General features: G+C 45.6%; 1 protein-coding gene across 3 annotated transcripts in view; it reads left to right on the top strand.

The window, feature by feature from the left end:
* Positions 1-4,354: 4,354 nt before the first annotated feature.
* Positions 4,355-21,310, top strand: part of NUAK1 (NUAK family kinase 1) — an 80,769-nt gene continuing 63,813 nt past the window's right edge. For 2 of the 3 annotated variants that reach the window (XR_011170478.1, XM_069099401.1), the window contains exon 1: positions 4,355-4,864. Coding sequence is in view for 1 of the 3 variants with exons in the window: in XM_069099401.1 (XP_068955502.1) it covers positions 4,523-4,864 (342 nt within the window). In the remaining 2 variants the exon portion in view is untranslated. Of the gene's footprint in view, positions 4,865-4,888; positions 5,520-21,310 lie in introns of those variants that run through there. The other variant, XM_069099402.1, reaches the window with a different exon arrangement.

Genomic DNA, 21,310 nt, shown 5'->3' with positions numbered 1-21,310 from the left:
GGGGGTGGGGGGAAATGAGTCCAGTGATGAAGTGCATAGAGAGTCAGGTCTGGAGTCAAGAAGACTCATCTTCATGCGTTCAAATCTGGCCTTAGACATTTACTTACTGCTAGTTGCTGTGAGACCCTGGCCAAGTAACTTCACCCTGTCTGCCTCAGTTTCTTCATCTGTCAAGTGAGCTGGAGAAGGAAAAGAAAGATCACTCCAGGGCCAAGAAAACCTCCAGTGGGGTTACTAAGAGTCAGACACAGCTGAGCAACAGCCACAACACAAGGGAGGAAAGTGGATTAGATGGTGGTAGTAGCAGCAACTGATTCAATGCCTTTGCCCCAAATGCTAGGGCCCTTTCTCTAGGTAACTTCTAATTACTTTGTAACTATCCACTTGTAAATATCATCCAGATTGTAAGCTCCCCGAGGGCAGGGATTGTTTCACTTTTGTTTCGGTATCCTTAGCTCTCCGTCCAAAGTCTGGCACACAGTGGTAGCTTAATAAATGCTTATGGATTGATTGAATTCAGTGAAGAGTCCTTTGTGCAAAGCATGGTGAAAAATCTGGGAAGGGGGAGGGGCGGTGGTGGAGATTTGAAATTTAGATAAGACACTCTGGCCTAGGAGAAGCTTTCAGTCTCATAGGAAGGTTAATGCTGAGAAAGGAGATGCCTTGTAACTGCCCGGTTCTGACTTCTGTCTCTGCTTCCGAAGCAATTCTCAGTTCTCGTTTACTCATCTGTTCTATATTAAAATGTCATGTATCCCCCAATGAGTTATTGTGGTTGGATGTCAGAGTAATGCCCCAAATCATATTCATCATTTACATATTTAATTTGCTTTTGACTGTTTGGGGGATACTCAGTATTCCCTCTCCTTGACATTTAATGCAAGTTTCTTGTGTGAAGTGTCTATACAAATGAAGTCATCTAGAAAACCAAGTTCAAAATGGCAGCCAAAGGGAACTGCAGCTTCCCCAATTATGCTAAGCCATGTCACAAATGACACAAAATGCTTCTGATTTAAGCAATCCAGATCAATTCCAATTTATGTTGTTCTGTTTTTACAGTATGGAGAATCTTAGGATTTTTGTTGTTTAGTCATGTCTGACTCTTTGTGACCCCATTTGGTTTGCCATTTCCTTTTCTAGCTGATTTTATAGATGAGGAAAATGAGACAAATAGGGTTAAGTGACTTGCCCAGGGTCACACAGCTAATAAGTATCTGAAGATGGATTTGAACTCAGGTCTTCCTGACTTTAGGACTGAACTACCTACATGCCCCAGGGCTCCCTTTAGAAGTTACTTCCACCAATCTACTCCTTTTACAGAAGAAGAAATTGAAAGGAAGGCCCAACGTTACACAGTAAGTAGCAGTCAGAACTCAAACCCAGATCTTCTGTTGACCAGTTCAGGGATTTTTTTCCACGTGAGATCATTCAGATCTCTACGCTCCCTCTTTAATTAATATTAAAAATATAAATATTAATTTATATTAATATTTAAAATGTTAGTTTATATTACATATTTTTGTACAGATAAATAATTTCTTTTCATAATGTTATTGGGGTACAGTGACATAGGTCTGGAAATGAAAGGGACCTCAGATGCCATCTAATCCAGCCTCCTCTACTGGTATAGTACAGAGGGTGCTGGATTTGGAGTCAGATGACTTGGTACAGTCACTTATTTATTTTGTCATCTGTAAAATGGAGTTGGAACAGATGCCAAGGCCTGTCAATTTTCCCTTGGAAAGTCTCTTTCTTTCTTCTAGTCACCATCTTGGTAAGGGCCCTCAATAGCTCCTGGTGGCTCTGCCTGCCTCAAGGTTCTCCCCATTCCAATCCATTTTCCAATCAGTCACTAAAGTGCAGGTCCCACACCACATCACCTCCCTACTCAATAAATTCCAATGGCTCCCTATGGCCTTCGGGATCAAATATGAAATCCTGTCTGGCATTTGGAGCCCTCCATAATGTAGCTGCCCACCCCCTTTAAGTCTTAATCCTTACACCCCTCCACATACTCTTCAGTCCACAGGGAACACTGGCTTCTTTGCTGTTGCTCTCTCAAGATACTCCCACTTGGGGCATTTTCACTGGCTGTCCTTCACCAATGGGATGCTCTCTCTCATCACCACAGCCCTGCTTGCTTCAAGTCCCCTTCTATAGGAAGCCTTTCACAAACCCTCTTAATCCCTTTTCTCTGTTAAATATTTCAAATTTATCTGGCTTACGGTTTATTTATAGGTGGTTGTTTTAGTCTCTCCCCCTCTCCCCCAGCTAGTTTCCACTACTTCTCTGGGGAGAGTGTCCAGTCATCTGCAGTTGGCAGAAGGGAAAAAATTAGATTGTCAGCTCCCTGAGGGCAGGAATGGTCTTCTGCCTTTCTTTGTATCTCCAGCACTTAGCACGGTGCCAGGCATACAGCAGGTACCTAATAAATGTTTATTGACTGACACTGGAAAAGGAAATGAGAAAGTGGTGAATGCAAGGATGCTTACTTCACAACACAAAGCTACACGGATGATTTCCCAAATTCTGGACAGTCCAGAACCCTTCTAACCTAGCTTTGCGCTTCTAATCACGCTTTAGATATAAGGATCAGTATGGACTTGAGATTTCACCCTCACCTTAAGGGCAACTTAATCACGATCTTAGAGATGGGGGAGGGGCAGTGTATTGAGAGCTTAAGAGACTTGTAAAGGTTAGCACTTTAGGGATGTGCTGTGTTTGAGCCCACAACTTCTCGGTTAAGAGAAAGGCTCCCTCTATCCCTTTAGTGATTCTGCTGCTACTAAAAATTCAGTTATGTCCCACTTTGCATTGCAATGGCTTCCTTCTCCCACAGCTAGCACCTTTTCTCCTTCTGGAGGACTCAGGCCATGCCCGGTTGAGGTCCAGGTCCACTCCCCGGATATTAACGCCAATCCCTGGGGAGCATGGATGAACGTCCCCCAGCTGGTTCCCACGGCTTCTCTGGGGAGTGTCCAGTCATCTGCAGTTGGCAGAAGAGAAAAAATTGTCTCCAAGTGGAGCCCAGGCCTGCTCTTGGCTGCAGGGACGTTTGAGCAGCATCTATCTGCTCTGGATGGTAGATAACAACTGCAGACTGGATGGTATCTATGCATAATTTTTGTATGTACTCGTCCTGCCCCCTTGCAAAAAGCTCCTCACCAGCTGGTTCTACCCTCAAACTGCCCAGAGGGGAGGAAGGTAGGCCAAGGTCAGGGTCTTGGCCTGGACTTCTCTCCAGCCTCCGACCTACTTAGCCCTCCGCCTCCAGCTCCACCCTGCTCTAGGGAGGGGGCCCAGGCTGGAGAGAAAGCTCCGCTTTGGGGCTCCCAAGCTCAATTCTCCAGCCAGGGTGGGGGTGGGGGGCTCCGAAGGCTGGGGTGCGCGGCCAAAGGCCGGGAAGGAGGGGATCGGGGACGGCATGGAGGGAGGGAGGAAGGAGGCAGTGACTCACCTCCTGTAACTGTACACCCCTCCCGATCTCCCTCTCCCCTCTCTGCCCAATCACCTCCCGGACTCCGGCCGCCGCTGCCCTCCCCTCTGCCAGCGCTGCATTTAGAGAAAAATGAAGGGGCGGCCCAGGGCCCCCCACCTCCCCTTGCCCTCAGCCCCGGCTCCGCAGTGACCGTGACGGTGCGGGCTCTGGGCCGCCCCACCCCGCTCGGGCTGCGTCCACCCGCAGTGAGAGGAGGCCAGGAAGGCCTGGAGAGGGAGGAGGAGGAGGAGGAGAGGAGCGCGGGGCGAGCAGCTGGGTCTGGGGACTGGAGATCCGCTCTCCGGGGGCTTCAGCACTGCCCGGCTGGCCGCTGTCGCCTCGGCCCGGGGGAGGGGGCTGCTTCCTCCTTCCACCCCTCCCCCCCCCGCCCCCGCCCCCCGCGTGTCCCCCCTCCCCTTCCCCCTCCTCCTCTTCCCTGGCTGCACAAAGAGCGAGCTGAGACACACAGCCCCCTCGCCTCCTCCTCTTCCTCCAAATCCCGGGGGTCTCGGGCCAGGCTCTGCGGTAGCCGCCGCCGCCGCGGCAGCCGCCGGCTGGGAGGCGGGGGAAGCCCCAGACACGCGGGCCACTCCTCCCAGTCTGTCCTGGGGGCCGGGGCCAGAGAGCCGCCCCGCCCCCCGCCCCGTCCCCTCCTCTCCCCCGCCCCGCCCCGCCCCGCCAACTCTCCCGGGAGGGATCGGGGGCGCGGCGGCCGGCCAGCCCTTCCCCTGCTTCCCTCCCTCCGCCCTCCCCTTCACCAACCCCAGCGGCTCGGCTGCCCCCGCCGCCACCTCTGCGGAGCCTCGGCTGCGGGCGGGCGAGCGGCCGGTGCGGGCCGGGCCGGGGCGGGGCGCGCGGGCTCCGCCAGATGTGTAGCAGCTGCAGCAGCAGCAGCAGCAACAGCGGCGGCCGTGTCCACAGCACAGTCCGCAGCCTCCGTAGCCGTCAGTGACCGGGCGCGGGCCGCGCCGGGCAAGACCGAGACTGACCCGCCGGGGAGTCCCCGGGACCCTACAGCCCAGCCCACGCCTCCTTCTCTGCCTGATGGAGGGGGCTGCGCCTCCGCAGCTGGCCGGCCCCCCTCCGTCCCCGGGCTGCGGTTCCATGGACCCGGGGTCTGGGGCTGCAGCGACCGCGGCAGCCACGGGGACCTCAGCCCCGGCGGTCTCGGTGGCCAGCTCGGGCACCCTGACGTCCGGGGCGGCCCCAGAGCTGAGGAAGCAGCAACAGCAGCAGCAGCAGCAGCAGCAACAGCAGCAACAGCATGGTGTGAAACGACACCATCACAAACACAACCTCAAACACCGTTATGAGCTGCAAGAGACCCTGGGCAAGGGCACCTACGGCAAAGTCAAGAGGGCCACAGAGAGGTTCTCCGGCAGAGTGGTAAGGGCAGCCCCCCTTTGACCCCTCTGCAAAGGGGAAGCTGGAGACCGAGATGGCGTGGGTCTCTGTGTCTCTGTGTGTATTGGCCGGGCGGGGGGGGGGGGGGTGAGGGAGACTCAATCCTTAGGAACTTCTCCGGGAGCCCCCTCCCCAACTCCGCCCCCGGCCAACCACCAAAACAGACGTGTTCCAGTATCTATCCCTAAACACTTGTTACATCTTGTCTGCACATACTTGGGTGGGTAGGGGGGCGCCGGTATTGACCTGGGTTACAAATTGGCATTTTTGATTGGAAAACACCTGAGTGCACTTGGGGATGGGGGTCGTGCGTTTGTATTCTCCGTCACGCACCCCCATTCAGACCCAGCCGCAGGGATACCTTAATGCCTCTTCTCCAGACACACATCTTCAGGTTAGACACAACTCACCCTCCTCCACCTCCCCAAGCTACGGCTGCAGGAGGCACGCGAACCGTCTGTTCCAGCATCCACCCATGCACGCACCCACTTGGGCCCTAGGGCTGCATTGCTCCTAAGAGGCGGGTGGCAGGCTATCGTCGTAGCTGCTGGAAGTGAGTAGGTCTCAGTCATCTAAGCACAGGCAGAGAAGAACCTTGCATGGAAGGGGACTGCTGACAGTTTCGCTTGCTTTGAGGGTAGGTGGGTGCGTGGGGAGAAACTCAAGTTTTCTGCATCTGCAACCAGCCAGAGACTATATTCCAGATTCCTTGCCTTTGAAACCCGGCTCATTCCTTGGTCCAATGCCCAGGGTGATCTGGCTTAGACTGACCATTGATTGCTTCTTAATGGTTGAGAGTGGGCAAAAGCTTTGATAGCTTCGGTGGGTGTCTGCCGATTCCGCTCCTCCCCTCCCCCCTCCCCCCCAGCCCAATGCTGTCATTTTAGTACAGATTTCTGTCTACATACTCATTGGTCTTTGTGGAAAGTGACAGGCAGTTAGCTGCAGGGAGATGTTTATGTGGCAGAAAAGTCCCCGAATCTTTAAAGCAGATTAAAGATATTTTCATAGCTTGCAAATGAGAGACAGAAACTAGTTAGGAACGTGTTTATGGAGTGATCTGGTGAGGTTTAAATTTGTTGTTGTTGTTGTTGGGGGTAGCGGTGTGTGCTAAGAGGGTTCTAATCTCAGCAGTGACCACAGGAAAACAGGAAAAATAAATCGCTCAATGAAGTGGGATTGTTGATTTTTTTTTCCCTGAGTCTGCACACCCACAGTGATATGGAAAAAATGAGGTAACCATCTGGATAGTAGTACAAGACTAAAATGCCTTTAAGTATCTGGTATTTCAGGTAAAAGATCTTTTATTTTTTGGGGTGGGGGAGGGAGTAGGACTGAAATATTTGGACAATAGGTTTGTGTTCTCTTATCCTGGGTGGTGGTGATGGTGGAGCTAGCTACTCTCAGGGGTCTATTAAGGTGGGTTGGTGAGCCTTCCTTACTTTTTGGGAAATAGCTGCCCCTTGGATATTGCATTCAGCTAGAGTGGTAGGCAGCAACCAAGAGCACTTAGATTGAGCACTCTGAGTATGTTCTGGGCTTGGGCTAGAGAGGACCTTCAGCAGAGCAGAAGGGCTTCAAGAGGGAATGTAGACTTGAAAAACATGATTTGGTTTCTTGGAGTGGATATGATTTTAGCTCACCTCAGACAAGCAAAAGCCTGGCTCTTTCCCCTTCCTCCAGCTGCAGGAGATCCTGAAAAAAAAAAAAGGATAGATTCTGAGTTGTAGCTGGCAAAGTGGGCAGTTAGGGTAGCTAGATTTGGCTGGGGTTGGAGATCTGCCCTTGGGAGCAGAGTGGGGAATGGCCCTTGGTGGGTGGCTGGCCGTCCTTAGGAGCTCTTTCTCTCTGGGCATATTTTGTCCCTGTTTGAAGGTTAATGATAATTCTCCTCCAGGCCATTATTTCTGCTGGTGGAGGGTAGAGTGAAAGGGATTTGCATCAATGGACAAGCCGACTTTCTTCCATTTCTGTTTCTTTAGAGAAGCACAGTATATTCGTGATTTAGCCACCAGGGGGTGCAATGAGAACAGGGTTGGCTCCCTCTGCTCATAGCCTGGTCAGGTACCACCATGGCGCCAAGGTCACTCTGAAGCCCAAGCTGGGGATCCCTACACACTCCTGGGTAGTGCAGCTACTTCCCTTGCTTAGTAGATAATAATCACTTACACTTATTTAACACCTTTGATTTGTAAAGTGCTTAACTGAGCAGAGAGGCATATGATGGCTGGCATTTCTGTAGTGTATTGTTTTGCCATACCATTTAAATATCATTTGAACCTCTGAACAGGCATGGAAAAGCAGTACTATTATTATTATTCCCATTTTACAGATGGGGAAACTGAGGCATATAGAGATTAATGTGACTTGCCCAGGAGTCATATCAGCTAGTAACTGATGTAAGATTTGAACCTGGATCCTCTCACAAATCAGTGTTTTCCTCCCACCACAAACCACCACTGAACTCTGTCCACTGTTCCATGCTGCCCCTCCGTTATGGTGGCTAGAGAGTTCTGGATTTGCAGTTAGGAAAACCTGGATTTGAATCCTTTGATGGCTACATAATGACTGTGTAACCATGGACAAGGCTCTGTGATCTATGTCAGTGGAGAGAATTTTCACACTGGAAATTCTCAGTTAAATCACAAATCTGATCCCCTCCATTCACAAAAACATTGTTATTGTTGCTATTCTTTAGAACTTCCTTATGAGGGGAGAGGTAGTATGGTTTATTTCTCTTAGCTTGGTCCATATTTCTGATAGCATGATCCTCTTCTAAAGAACTAACAACAAACAGCAACCTATCTAGCTATTTTTGTATCATGCTTTTATTCTTTCATTCATTTATTTATTTACATGTATATTCATTCATTTAGTCATCTATCTATTCATTTATTCATATATATTTATTTATTCATTTATGTGTATATTCATTCATTCATCTATTTATTCTTTTATTCATTCATTTATTTATGTGTATATTCATTCATTCATCTACCTACCTACCTACCTATCTATCTATCTATCTGTCTGTCTGTCTGTCTGTAGGGAAATCCCCATGTGGAGGAACCCCTATGGTCAACACTGAAGAGCCCCTGTCCTACAACTTAGACTGTTCTAGTGTTAGTTGTCTGGGGCTTGAGAAATTACTTACCTTGCCCAGACTTGTCTAGCCAGTCTGCCTCTGAGGTGGGACTTGAACCCAGGTCTCTCACCCTGACTCTGAGATCTACTGCCCTATGCTTCCCTTCTGTGCAGGCTCAAGTATCATGATCCCCATTTTATGGATGATGAGACTCTTGTCCCAGAGTCATACAGCTACCTAATAGAAGATATATAATAGATGAGGTGGGATTTGAATCCAGACCTCCTGAGTGCAAATCCAGCCCTCTCTCTAATATACCCAGCTGCTCCCAGTGACAGAGTAAGTTTGCCCCTGAAGTGGGGAGGGTGCCCCTCTAATCTGGCTGCTGAATTTCTTTTTTATTTTTTTTTTAAGCAATTGGGGTTAAGTAACTTGCTCAAGGTTACACGGCCAGTTATTTCTGGGTGTGGTGCTGAGTATCTGAGTCCGGATTTGATCCAGGTCATCCCGACACTGGAGACGGTGCTCTTACTCACTGAGCCACCTGGCCACCCCTAAGCAATTGGGGTTAACTTGTTCAAGGTTACATGGCCAGGTGTTTCTGGGTGGGTGCTAAGTGTCTGAGCCCGGGATTCGATCTCCAGGTTTTCTCAACACTGAAGCTGGTGCTCTTACTCGCTGTGCTACCTGGCTGCTCCTGGCTGCTGAATTTCTATATCAGGTCTTCCCTTTCCCTTGTTTAATTGGGGGAGGAGGGTGTTTCTCCATACAGTGAAAATTAGGGAAGAATTAACCCGAAGTGGCCATTAGGCCCAGCCTGGCCAAACAGAAACATGGATTTGTATGGGATTGGGAGTAATTCCCATGGTGGTGTGTGTCTGTTCTGCAAGCTGGTGGATTTCCCAATTTGGTCTCCTGTTTTTTGATGCATAACCTCTTTGGATGCCATCCATTAGAGTTTCCTCCTTCAGCCAGGATGGGATTTGAAGTCAGGGCTTGGGTCTCACAATTGCCAGAGGGATGATTATGAGAGCTGCTAAGAAGGCAGCACCCAAGTACAAGGGAGTGGGAGGGTCCCCTCCATGACTCCATGACAAGGAGATTAACATTTCATAGGCTCCTCAATCTAGGGTTAGCAGGGATCTCAGAAGCCTTCTATTCCCATCTGGTTTCACCATTCTCTTTTATTTGAGTGATCATGGAAGTGAGACCTCAGGGACTATTTAATACAACCTCCTTACTTTACAGGTGAGCTCCAGGGATATTCTGTGACAAGCCCAACCTCGCCGAGGGAGAAAGGAACTGGGATTTGAATCCAAGTTCTCTTATACCGCAGATGGACTCTGCCCAGTATACCTTGGGTTTGAAGAGTCATCTATCTGGTTATGTCTTTATCAAAAACCAAAGGTAGCCCTCCTTGATCTCCTGTCACAAACTCCTTTCCCACTGCCTACCCTCTACAATCCAGCTAATTTAAACATGCAATTATTAAGCACCTACTACTTACTATGTGCCAGGTGCTGGAAATACAAACAGCTCCCTGCCCTCAGTAAGTTTTATTTTCCCTTTACTAATGTACTTATCAGGTTATATTTTCTATCCTGCAGGGGATGGAGAATGAGTCTTGGTTGAGGGAGACCTGAATTTTACATCTCACCTCTAGTTGTAGAAATCATGCAACCTCTTAATGCCTCCCCCACAACATCTTTCTGAATCCAGAAGGTTCCTCTTTGCCCTGATGGGAGAAGCTCCTAGGGAATTGAGGAGAGGGTGAGGTCATTTCCAACCTTGAGGAGATCTGTATATGAACTTTTATCCCATGAAGATTGTAAATTAGACCATGAGAGTAAGAACTATGCCTTCTTCAAACTTCTCTGTCTTCCCCAGGGCTTAGCAAAGCGATGTGTTAGTGCTTAAAAAAACATTTGTTGTCTAGTGTGAGAACAGTATCAACACATCTGAATTCTCTTCTGAGCTTTGCCATTTACCAGCCGTGTGGCCTTGGATCAGTCACTTGCTTCCCTAGTGTTTTCATTTGTAAAATAGGCTGGAAGAGTTCCTTAAGCTTTTTTCCAGCTCTTGGTTCCTATACAAAGGAGAATGATACAGGGTGCAGTATCCTTCCTCCCACCCCTAAATATATAGCATTGTGATAATTCTTTCCATTTATTCACTGGTGAATTAAAAAAAGGAAGGAGAAAAAATAGTTACCAGATTATATAAGAAAGGACAAACCACTTAGCACAGTGAATAACAGCTATCTGAGCCTGGAGTCAGGAAGACCTGAGTTCAAATCCAGCCTCAGACATGGACTAACTGTGTGACCCTGGGCAAGTCACTTCATTTCTGTCTGCCTCAGATAACAAAAGCACTTGCCTCGCAGGATTATTAGGAATATGAAATAATATTTGTCAAAGGATCTGCAAATCCTAATGCATTCCTCAATTCCACTATTATTATTAGGTAATCTTGGCTCTTTCTGGGTGGATTTTTTACCTTGTTTTATGTCTCATTCTGACTGTTTGGAGCCAAGCCATTGATTATAGCCACATTTTGATAGTAATTTAAAGGTTAATAGATGATGTTTCTTTGATGCTTTAGAATGGGCAAAGCGTTTTGCAAACATGATCTCCTTTGGCTCTCACAACACAGCCCTGGGAGGTAATTGCTTATTATCCCCATTTTGTAGGTAAATAAGACTTTGAGAGCTCAGGAGGCCTGGGTTCAAATCCTACTTCCAGTCTCAGCTAGCTGGGTGACAAGGGACAAAGATGACAACAGTAACCAACATTGTGTAGAGCAAGTTTTAAAAAACTTGCAAAGTGCTTTACACATGTTCTCTTGTTTTATTCTCACAGCCTTGGGAGGGAGGTCCTCTAATTGCCCCTGTTTTACAGGTAGAAGAAACTGGGTCACAGAGAGGGCAAAAGTGACTTGCCCAGGGTCACATAGCTAGTAATTATAGGAGTCTAGATTTGAACTCAGGTCTTCCTGACTCCAGGCAGGCCTGCTCTGTGTACTATGGCGCCACCTAGCTGCCCCTAGTTATCTCATTTCAATTCCAGATCTGGCTTTACTATCTTAGCCTCATATGTTACCTGCTCAGATTGTAAGTGTTCGAGCCCAGACTGTAATCTGGCCATTGCCTCTCCATCCGAAACCTCCTCCCATTGCCTTTCTCTGTACGTTGGTGGGATAGGAGTTTTCTTCTTTGGACCTCAGTAAATAATCAAATAATTAAGAGCATGCCCAGTTGCAATTAGTAAGGTGAGATCACAGGAAATAGTGAAAGGAAGCTTTGCTCTCACAAGGGATCCTGGGGCATTTCTGGCTTCCTTGGGTGTGTTGCAAAACTTTTGTTTTGAAAGTGCATTAGACATTGCCTTTGGGTCTGTCCAGAAGACAGTTAGGGCTCCTGCCCTCTGTGTTGATTTGACCTAACATAACCTTGGAGTAGGAGCTCAGGGGTATCACATACAAGTCAATTCCATGGAGGAGGGCATCATGGGATCATGAGCAAGGGTCAAGTTCTGATTCCAGGTTGAACCTTGGTTATCTCTTGCTTTGGGTAGCTTGCATCACCTGCCCTTGGAGGCATCAGGAACACAGTGAGAGAGCCAGACCAAGCCTGGATTATCTCTGGGGAACCCCGGTGCCACCATCTTGGAGTTGGTTGGTTGTTTGAAGTCCTGGATACTTTCTGGGCAAGAGGAGCCTTCTGACTAAAAATGGGTATTTCTAGCATTGGCCAAAAGTTATTCATAGCTTAGGGTTGGAAAAATAAAAATCTGGGAGGCTAACTTGTTAGTTGGAGCATTTATCTGGGGAAGAGCCTGTGAGGATGTCCCTGGAAGCCAATGGGGAAACGTGTGTCTGCCATTGGTATTGACAGCCATTCTGTAAAGGTTAAAAATGACTGGCATGTTGTTTTTTTTTTAAATAGCTGGAAGGGCCCTTAGACATCCTGTGGTCTGACTATGTCCAGTAACAGATGAGTTCAGGGAAGGGAAGTCATTTGTGCAAGAGAAATAGAGCTAGCAGGGGTAGGCCTGGATCACCTGACATCTAATTCCTTTATACTTTGAACTATGCTTTCCAGCCAAACAGAGGTCTGCTGTGTCCTGTGCAGCTGTAAAAGCTATGGTGCCATTCTACAGATGGGAAGATTGGGGCTCATAGAAGTGAGAGGGTATTGTTGGCAAAGATACTGGTGAACTGGGGGAGGTGTGAGTTACCACACCCACCCACCCTGTGGGGGTTATACCAGCCAAGACTGTAGTGAGCCAGGAAGCTGTGGTATAGACATACAGAAATGTGAGTTCACTTTATCCTTGGGTAAATGATCTGGGACCCAGTTTTGGGTCTTTTGGCCTTGAGCAGTCACAAAAGTAGTTCTTAGGACTTTGGTGGGAAGGTCCTGAGATCCCAGGGAACCTCGATTCCAGTGACTTTTATCTTTCTGAACTTCCTTTACCTGGGGTTATTAGAATGTGGATTTTTTTGCTAGGCAATCAGGTTAAGTGACTTACCCAGGGTCACATAGCTGGTAAGTGTCAAATATCTGAGGTCAGATTGGAACTCAGGTTCTCCTGACTCCAGGGCCCATGCTTTATCCACTGCACCATCTAGCTGCCCCTAGAATATGTTTTTAGTAAAAGGATTATTTATTTGAGCTCTTGAACTCCAGGTGATACATTTCACCAAATGAGAACTACAATCAGCACAGAGAACTGTGTCTGAATTGTGGTTCTCCATTGTCTCTGGGCTACCTGGAACACTGAACCTTCCTGGGCTTTGGTATCCTTACAGTTACCTGGGATTTCATCCTTGTAGGAACTCCCATAATGGAAACTCCCTGCAAAAATGCAGATCTCTACCTGCACGGTCACAGAGAGTCTTAGGTATCATGCTGAGAAATTCAGTGGCCTCGTAAGAGGGGAGATTGAGAGCTGGAAGGGACATCCCAGGTCATTTAATCCAGTCCTCATTTTAAACAGATGTAAACTGAGGTCCAGCTGAAACTAGGAGCCTGGGCCCAGGTCACGGAAAGCCACCAGGTTTTCCAATTCAAAATCAAGGCACTTTTTTGTTGTGCCAGCCCGATGTGGCTGAGATCATGCAGTTGATGATGCATGTTTAGAGCTGTTTTCTGGTCTTCCTAAACTCTCATAGCATAAGGTCAATAACGTTGGATTTGGAGTTACAGGATTTGGATTTGAATCATGGGTTTTACTTCTCCTGAATAAAGCTCTAAGGTTCTATTTGATGCCATATCTTCTAGTCCAATCCTCTCATTTTACAGATGAGGAAACTGAGGCAGAGAGTGATAACCTCGATTTCTCTCTATATAAAATGAATGGGTTGGATTAGATGACCCTTAAGGCCCGTTCTAGCTCCAAATGTATGATCAAGGAAGGTAATAAGCATTTGTTAAGCACTTATTGTGTTCCTGACACAAGCATCAATTATTTATCAAACACCTATAGTATACTCTGTTAGGCTCTAGAGAAACAAGATAGAAACAAACATCCCTATAGTCATGGAACATTGATTCCATTGGGGAAGACTAAATGCATATGTACGACTACAAAAAAAAATGCAAACTAATTTTTTTGGGAAAGTACTAGCTGTGGGTGGGGTTATAAAACTGGAAAGGCAGGTAGGTGACTTAGTGGATAGAGCATTGGGCTGAGCTGGGAAGACCTGGATTAAAATGTTGCTCCAGACTCATAAACTGGTGACCCTGGGCAAGTCACTTAACCTTGATCAGTCTTACCTGTAAAATGGGATTAGTGATAGCACCTACCTCACTGGTTGTTTTGAGAATCAAATGAGAGATTAGTAAAGGATTTTGCAAACTTTAAAGCACCATGTAAATGCTAGCTTGCTGTAGAATGATTGACTTTCCACCATGTTGTAGTTCATTAGTAATCCAATTCTACCTACCTTTAACACTTTTATTGTGGTGTTATTATGAATATTATTACTACTGTTATTATGTCAACTGAGTTTTGAAAGAGTCAAGGAATTCTAAGAAGTGGAGATGGAGAAGATTTAATTCCAGGCCTGGTGGTGGAGATGTCATCAGTGAGGAAGCCATAGCAGACCATAAACCCCTTGAAGGCAGGGAGGTGATTTTTAAAAATTTTATCTCTGTATCCTTGGCACATAGTAGGTGTTTTAACAAATATTTGTGGAATTGCATTGAATTAAATATGTTTGAAAAACCAAGTCATGTATAGTAAACATGGCCAGATACAAGGAAAAGTCTGCAAAGGCAGGCTTTCCATGGCCTTCCCTAGCCTTTTAGACTGAACGACCCCTTCATTTAGAAAGACAAAATCAGGCAGACTTTCCCTCAGTAGCATTTGTTTCCTGTCCTCTCAGGCCCTCTCCAGCAGACATGGTGACCCTCATTTCTTCTACCCACATAAAAGTCTGGAAGCATGTGGGAGCTATGATTTGTTAAGTATCTGCTCTGAAACAGAACAGATTTATCATCGGCCGGCTCAGACAACGGGGAACATTGTATGAATTAGGAGATCCTGGGCCATTGAATGCTAGGGGGCTGGGCCAGATGACGCACCACCCATGAATAGAGTCTGGCCATATTGGTAAAGTATCCTGGCAATTTACCAGGGACACCAGATGTTGAATTCAAGTAGAATCCTGAAGGAATCTTTCACTGAATGTTAACGCTGGGGATGGTGTATGCATGGTGGGGGTGTTGTTGAAGCCTCCAGTCATCCTCTTCAATAGTCTTTATTGAAGTAAAAAAAGAGCTTTCATTTTCATCTTGCTTATAGTATGCATGCAGAGGGAGTGTCCTATATATAGAATAGGAAACTTGTTATTGTTGTTCACTTGTTTCAGATCTGTCCAAGACTCTATTGGGGGTTTTCTTTGCAAAGTTACGGGAGTGGTTTGCCATTTCCTTCTCCAGCTCATTTTACAGATGAGGAAACTGAGGCAAACAGGGTGAAGTGACTAGCCCAGGGTCACACAGCTAATAAGTGCCTGAATCCAGGTTTGAACTCAGATGAATTCTCCTGAATCTAGGCATGGTGCTCCATGTACCATGGCGCCACCTAGCTGTCCTGCAGTAGGAGGCACCTGGGCTCAAATCCTTCCTCTGTTAGTTACTGACTGTGTGACCCTGGACAGGTGCCTGAGCTTCTGGGAGATGTCAGTATGTGTCCTTGTAGGGCTTGTTGTGAGGATCGGATGGGGGATATAGATAAATCACATTTTAAATCTTGACTATGTTATAAATAAGGAACAGCTATTTTACTTTTCTATATGATTTATCGATGATACTTTCTATTTCGTATATTTATATATTATATCTATACATTTCAATTATATTTCATATTATATTTGTATTATATGTTTATATATTATGTTCTATAATATATCACTGGATTATAGATTTACAAGTCGGAGGTCCCTGAAAGGTGATCTAGTCCTTTGATAGTGGTCTCAGGGAAGTTAAGTGATTGGTGTTGCAAATCATGAAGCTTTAAGTAGCAGGGACAGGATTTGACCTAGGTCCTCACACTCCATATGGAGTTGGAAAGAGTGCTAGATTTAGAGCCAGAAGACCTTCTAGAATGTTAGAATGGGGGATATCAGATGTGAGAAGAGCTTGAGCTAGGTGACACTCATCTTTATGAGTTCAAATTCAGCCTCAGACACTAACTGGGTGACCCTGGGGAAGTCACTTAGCCTGATTTGCCTCAGTTTCCTCATCTGTAAAATGAACTGGTGAAGGAAATGGCAAACCACTCCAAACCCTGAATGGGATCATGAAGACCAAGGGCATGACTAAACAATAACAGCCAACTTCTTCATTTTATTGATGAGGAAATTGAGGGAAGAGCCTTTAGTGAGTGATTGATTTTTCTTCTCCTACTTCTAGAGCAGCCTAAGAAATGGTCCTTATAATCTGGAGAGAAGATACTCCAAGTCCCCATAAAGCCATTTTGAAAGCCCTAGAGGAGGGTGTAGAATTCCTTGCTGAATGTGATAAGGACAGTGGAGCTCAGGGTAGGTCCAGGAATGCTGGCCCCCTCCCCTCAAACATTCCTCTTAGCCCCTTCCTCCCATCCCCCATTCCTCAGCAGCATCCCTGCTACCACTGCCAGACAGCTGTTTCCAGTGCTGTCTCCCTTGAAGTACAAGGACAACTCTCTAATGAGGGAGGGCAGAAGGCAGCTCTCATCTTGCTCATATGTCTCATAGCCAATGGCCACCCCCTCTGAGGTCCCTTCTAGTGCTAGATCTACTATCCTATAATTTCAAGTCTTCCCCATACCTCAGTTTACCCATTTGTAAAAATTAGGGGGTTATGCCAGATGGCCCCCAAGGTCCTTCCAGCCCTAAATCTATTATTAGCCTATGATCCAAATCCCAAGTCACAAGGTCCTTAGACCCAGTCATTGGCAGATAGGTGGAAGGGGGTGGGGTGAATAATTGTCAGGGGGAAGAAAGACATGTTCTGTTGAAATACAAGGTTTTGTTCCTAGTGTTCAGTTCAATGAGTGAATTCCACAATTATTTATTAAGCACCTGCTATGGGGCAGGGACCATGCTAGATATAAAAAGACCAAGATGAGATGGTTCCCACCCTCAAAGGACTTCTATTCTGCTGAGGGGATAGAGCTTATATATCAAGGCAATGCAGAGAAAGGCAAAGAGAAAGAAAATACTAGCAACTTTCAGGAATCATGTAAGGCCTTCTGGAAGAAGTGGTACTTGGGATTTGTTTTGATTAAAAATTTGGGATTCAGAGAGGTAGAGTTGAGGAAGGGAGTGCATTCCAGGTGTGAGGGCGAGCCAATATAAAGGCATGGAGGTAGGAGATGGCTATATTGTAAGATGTGGGAGGGAGAGTAGGGATAGGGTTAGGGATTAACCTGTGATTTTTTTGCTATGGAGAATTAAACTCCCTGGTTGGGGAAACTCAGGCCATTATCTTCTCTGACTTGTAATTGTCTGGGGGCACACAAAGGGACATTTATCCCAAGCCAGCCTATGTCAAGGGCAGGACTCAAACCCAGAGCTTCCCGGACCTGAGGCCAGCTCTCTATTCATAAGGCTCAGTGAGGGAGAATATTGTTGAACAAGAGTGGGAAGTTCATTAGGACCCAGATTGTGGAGGGTTTTAAGTGCTGTACTGGAGGGCTGGTATTCTACCCAACTCCTAGAGCATCCCATTGTCCCAACCTCAGGCTACAGAAGGAGCCATTTTGGTAGGTATTGGTGATGGTGGCTGAGCTGAAATTTTCCAGTTGGAGTGCATGGAATTTTTCATTCTTTCCTAAAGAGGCAGCTAAACTTCTGATGTCTACCTGTTGCATGAATCTGCCCCTAAAGTACCCTCCAGCTCTGAGATTCTGCTGGATCCTGAGTCCCTTGAACATCACTCTGACCCATCTGACAGTGAGAACAAGAGCCATTCGGGACTCTCCTGGCCCTTCTTTCCAACAGGCATGGTACTTGGCATATAGTAGGCACTTAATAAATGCTTTTTGACACCCCCTCCATCTTATCCTTTTATACTGACTAGTTCTTTGAGAAACTGGAACTTTTTCATGATGAACTAAAAAGTATGAAATTCATTTGCTTTTTAGATGGTTGCAATTTGTTAAAAATGAAAACATTAAATAGTAATTGTAGTAATTCTGGATGCAAAGCTCCAAATTACTTTCCAGAGGGACTGGATTTAAAAACATTTTATCCTTTTACTTTTTAAGTTGTCAGACATTTCATATTTTTCTCTCTCCTACCTCTTTCCACCTTCTGGAAAAGAAAGACAGAAGGAAAAAGAAATTAATTAAAAAGAAAGAGTTCTCTTATCATAAAAGCAGAGATAAGGAAAATATCATTCCACATTGGCTAAGTCCAAAAATGTATTTCTGATTCTAAATATTAGTTTGTCATCTCTCCATCATGAAGTGGGCAGTGCTCTTTCTCAGTGCTTTGGAATCATGGATGATTATTTATTGATCAGAGCTCTTAAGTTTTTCAAAATTGTTCCCTTTTATAATGTATAAATTATAATTTATAATTTATAGTATAATTTTATGGTTTATAATAAACATAATTTATAATTTATAAAAAGTATAATTTTTTCTAGTTCTGCTTGACTTCATTTTATATCAGTTAATACAAATCTTCCTAGGTTTCTCTGAAACCATCTTCTTCATTTCTTTTAGCACTATAGTCTTCCATTATGTTCATTTGTGCTAATTTGTTTAGCCATTCCAATCGATGGATAGCTCTCTAGTTTCCATTTTTTTTTTGCCATCACAATCACAAAAAGAGATGTTATAATGTACTTGTTTTCTTATAACTTCATCATTTGTCATTTTCCTTGTTTCCTTACCTTTGCAAATCTGATTGATGGGTGTAAGGTGGAACTTCAGAGTTGCTAATGTACATTTCTAGAATTATTAATTATCTGGAGCCCTTTTTCACATAGCTATAGATCACTTGGATTTTTTCCTTAGAAAATTGTCTGTTCCTATATTTCAACAATGTATCCATTGGGAAATGGCTCATATTCTTACAAATTTTAATCATTTTTTTCTATGTCTTGGAATTGGGATGTTTATTAAAGAAGCCTTCTGTAAAGGTTTTTTTCCCTCTCCTGTTTTAAGGAAGAAAGAAAAGCAATGATAAGTATGGGCTCTTTGGAAAGGCTTCTTTTGGGAAAGTAGCCAGAGTCAAAGGAAACCAGGGATTCCAAAAGATGGAATGCATTTCAGGTGTAGGGGACAGTGTGTGGGAGACAAAATACCAAGTTTGGGCAACAGCGTGACCACAAGAGGGAAAGAAGCTAAAAATCATTTCATATTTTGCATGCTTAGGGCACAGATATCCCTGTGTGTGTCTGTTTGCTCTGATAGAGAATGTTTACTGATGATGCATTTGCTGCATTTTTTTTTCTCCAATTAGCTGATCGCCCCCAGTTTCCCAAGCTGAGTGAAGTGGCTTTGTCAGAGGAAGGAATGAGCTGTGTAGGTATGTGGATGGGCAGCTAGCAGCAAAAATCCGGAAAGGCAGAGGACTGAAAGGATACATCCACTCAGCACTTGGCCAGGGCTGAGCATCAGCAAATGCTGCTGACTTCTTAGGGTGCTCCTGAGGAAAACATAGGCTTTTTGGACAGCAGCCCTAGGAGATTTCATGATTCCCTGACATTCAATTTAAACTTAAAATTCCAAAGGCCATACAAGGAATAATCGGAATAACTTTGTTCTATATTAGAATCCTAATTTTTCCCATACTGAACATGGGGCAGCAAGGGATGATTCATTCATTAAGTGACTTGATCAAGGTCACACAGTTGGTAAGGATTTTGGGATTGCAGACTTAAAGGTCGGAAGGAGTCTTAGGGGTCCAACCTCTAGTAGGCTAGTCCAGCTTTCTCCTTTTGCCGACGAGGAACTGAAGTCCAGAGGGATCGATGGCTTGGCGGTGGCCCCATCTGTAATAGGAAGGACTCAACCTAAGGACTCTGTCTTTAGAGGGGGTATTTTTTTTTTCCTTTTATTCTTTCCTTATCTGGTCTCAGATAATGAAATTATTATTCAGGATTTCCCTTTGGATGAGATAATTGACAAGTGTATGAATAACTGGACCTATCCTGGTAAAGTCTTTTGTAATTGTTAGAGCTGAAGACTCCTATATTGTGGAAGGAATTGCAGAGGAAACCGTACTGATTATCCCAAAAGATTGTAGTCATTTAAATGCATGGCCTGGAGGCACTCTACAAGGCGTGTTCATATTATCATTAGCTCTCTTCCCTGAGTAATTAAGATGGGCCCTCCCTCTGGAATTCTAGGGCTGGAAATGCTTTACCCGAAAGAACCCACTCAGACTCCCATCCTTTCTCCTCTGAGATTTGCATAAAGCCTTTTTCCTATTTAAAAGTCAAACAGAGGAAAATCATAGCAAATATTGTGCATCCCCCCTTTTCTCCTCCCCCACCCACCTCAAATTATATCCTATTTCCTTTTGTTCTCAAAATGAGGCCTGGTTGTGTGAGCTGTTTGGATTAGTTACCAGTTTTCCAGTAGTCTTTGGAAGGGTTGCCTTTGTGTTCATGTTCATGATCTTTAGGTTGCTGTGTGGGATAGCCCATCCCCAGCATCTGGGAATGGAGAAGACCCCCGTGTGTCTGAATACTGAGCAGGAAGGGGGCTTAGTTTGGAGTCACACCTTTCCCCAGGCTTGGAAGACCTACATACCAGTTGGAAACTCTAATGGCCTATAAAAATACCAACCCCAAATAAAACACCATTATCTGACCCTGTTATTTCAATTCTTTGAGCAGAAGGGGGTGGGAGACATCTGGTAGTGTGGGGAGGGGTACTGGATGGTTCATTGCCAGGGTGGCTGTTGGTAAATGCCAAGTAGGATTTTTGCTTTCTCCTCCCTTTTTAACCATCCAGCAAGTATTTGTGAAATGCTTGTTATATACAGGGCAGTTCGCCTTTCTATTGTGATAAAGGGGGGAGGAGGTCCCAGGGTCTTACGTAAAAGAGGCCCTTCTACCTATCTTATCTCATTCTCAATCTCCTTTGCTGACTCATCCTCCATCTGTATCATTTAAAAGTCAATGGAGGAAAATCGTAAGTGCAACCTCTCCCCTTCTCCCATTCTATCTCATCTCCTTTTGGTTTTAAAATGAGGCCTAATTGTATCAGCTGTTTGGATAAGCTACCAGTTTTCCAGTGGCATTTGAAAGGATTGCCTTTGTAGTTATACTCTGAGCTCACATAGATCCTAAAGTTGGGTTGGCCTCTGGTGCTCAGTTAAATGACCCGATCCTTACTGCTCCTGTTCAGGGTACCACCATCCTACTCACTGAGGTGTCATCCTGGATGCCTCTCTCACCCTCCTGTAGCCAGTCTGTTGCCAAGGCTTCTCAATTTTACCTTAATAACATCTCACACCTGTTTCCCTTTCTGTCCTCTGACACTGCCACCACCCTGGGGTAGGCCCCCACCACCTTATGTCTGGCCTATTGAGATAGTCTACTGATGGGTTGTCCTGCCCCAAGTCTCTCCTCAGTCCAGACAATGCTCTACTCAGCTGTCAAAGTGATTTTGATTTTTTTTCCCCAAAAGCAGGGAATGACCATGTCACCCTCTACTCAATATACTCTAATGCTTCCTTATTGCCTCTTGTGGTAAAATATAAAAACCATCTGTTTAGGCTTTAAAGCCCTTTAACCTAGCCCCAACCTATCCTTCCAGCCTCATTGGGCATTACTCTGAAATCCCTCCCTCCCTTCCTCTCTCCCTGTCTCCCTCTCTCCCTTCTTCCTCCCTCCC

Source organism: Petaurus breviceps, unplaced genomic scaffold, assembly GCF_028583685.1.
Source record: "Petaurus breviceps papuanus isolate PSGF00001 unplaced genomic scaffold, PetGlider_PUasm1.0 379, whole genome shotgun sequence".
NCBI lineage: Eukaryota > Metazoa > Chordata > Mammalia > Diprotodontia > Petauridae > Petaurus > Petaurus breviceps.
Note: the sequence above shows the minus strand (reverse complement) of the source record. Positions and strands in the feature narration are given on the sequence as shown.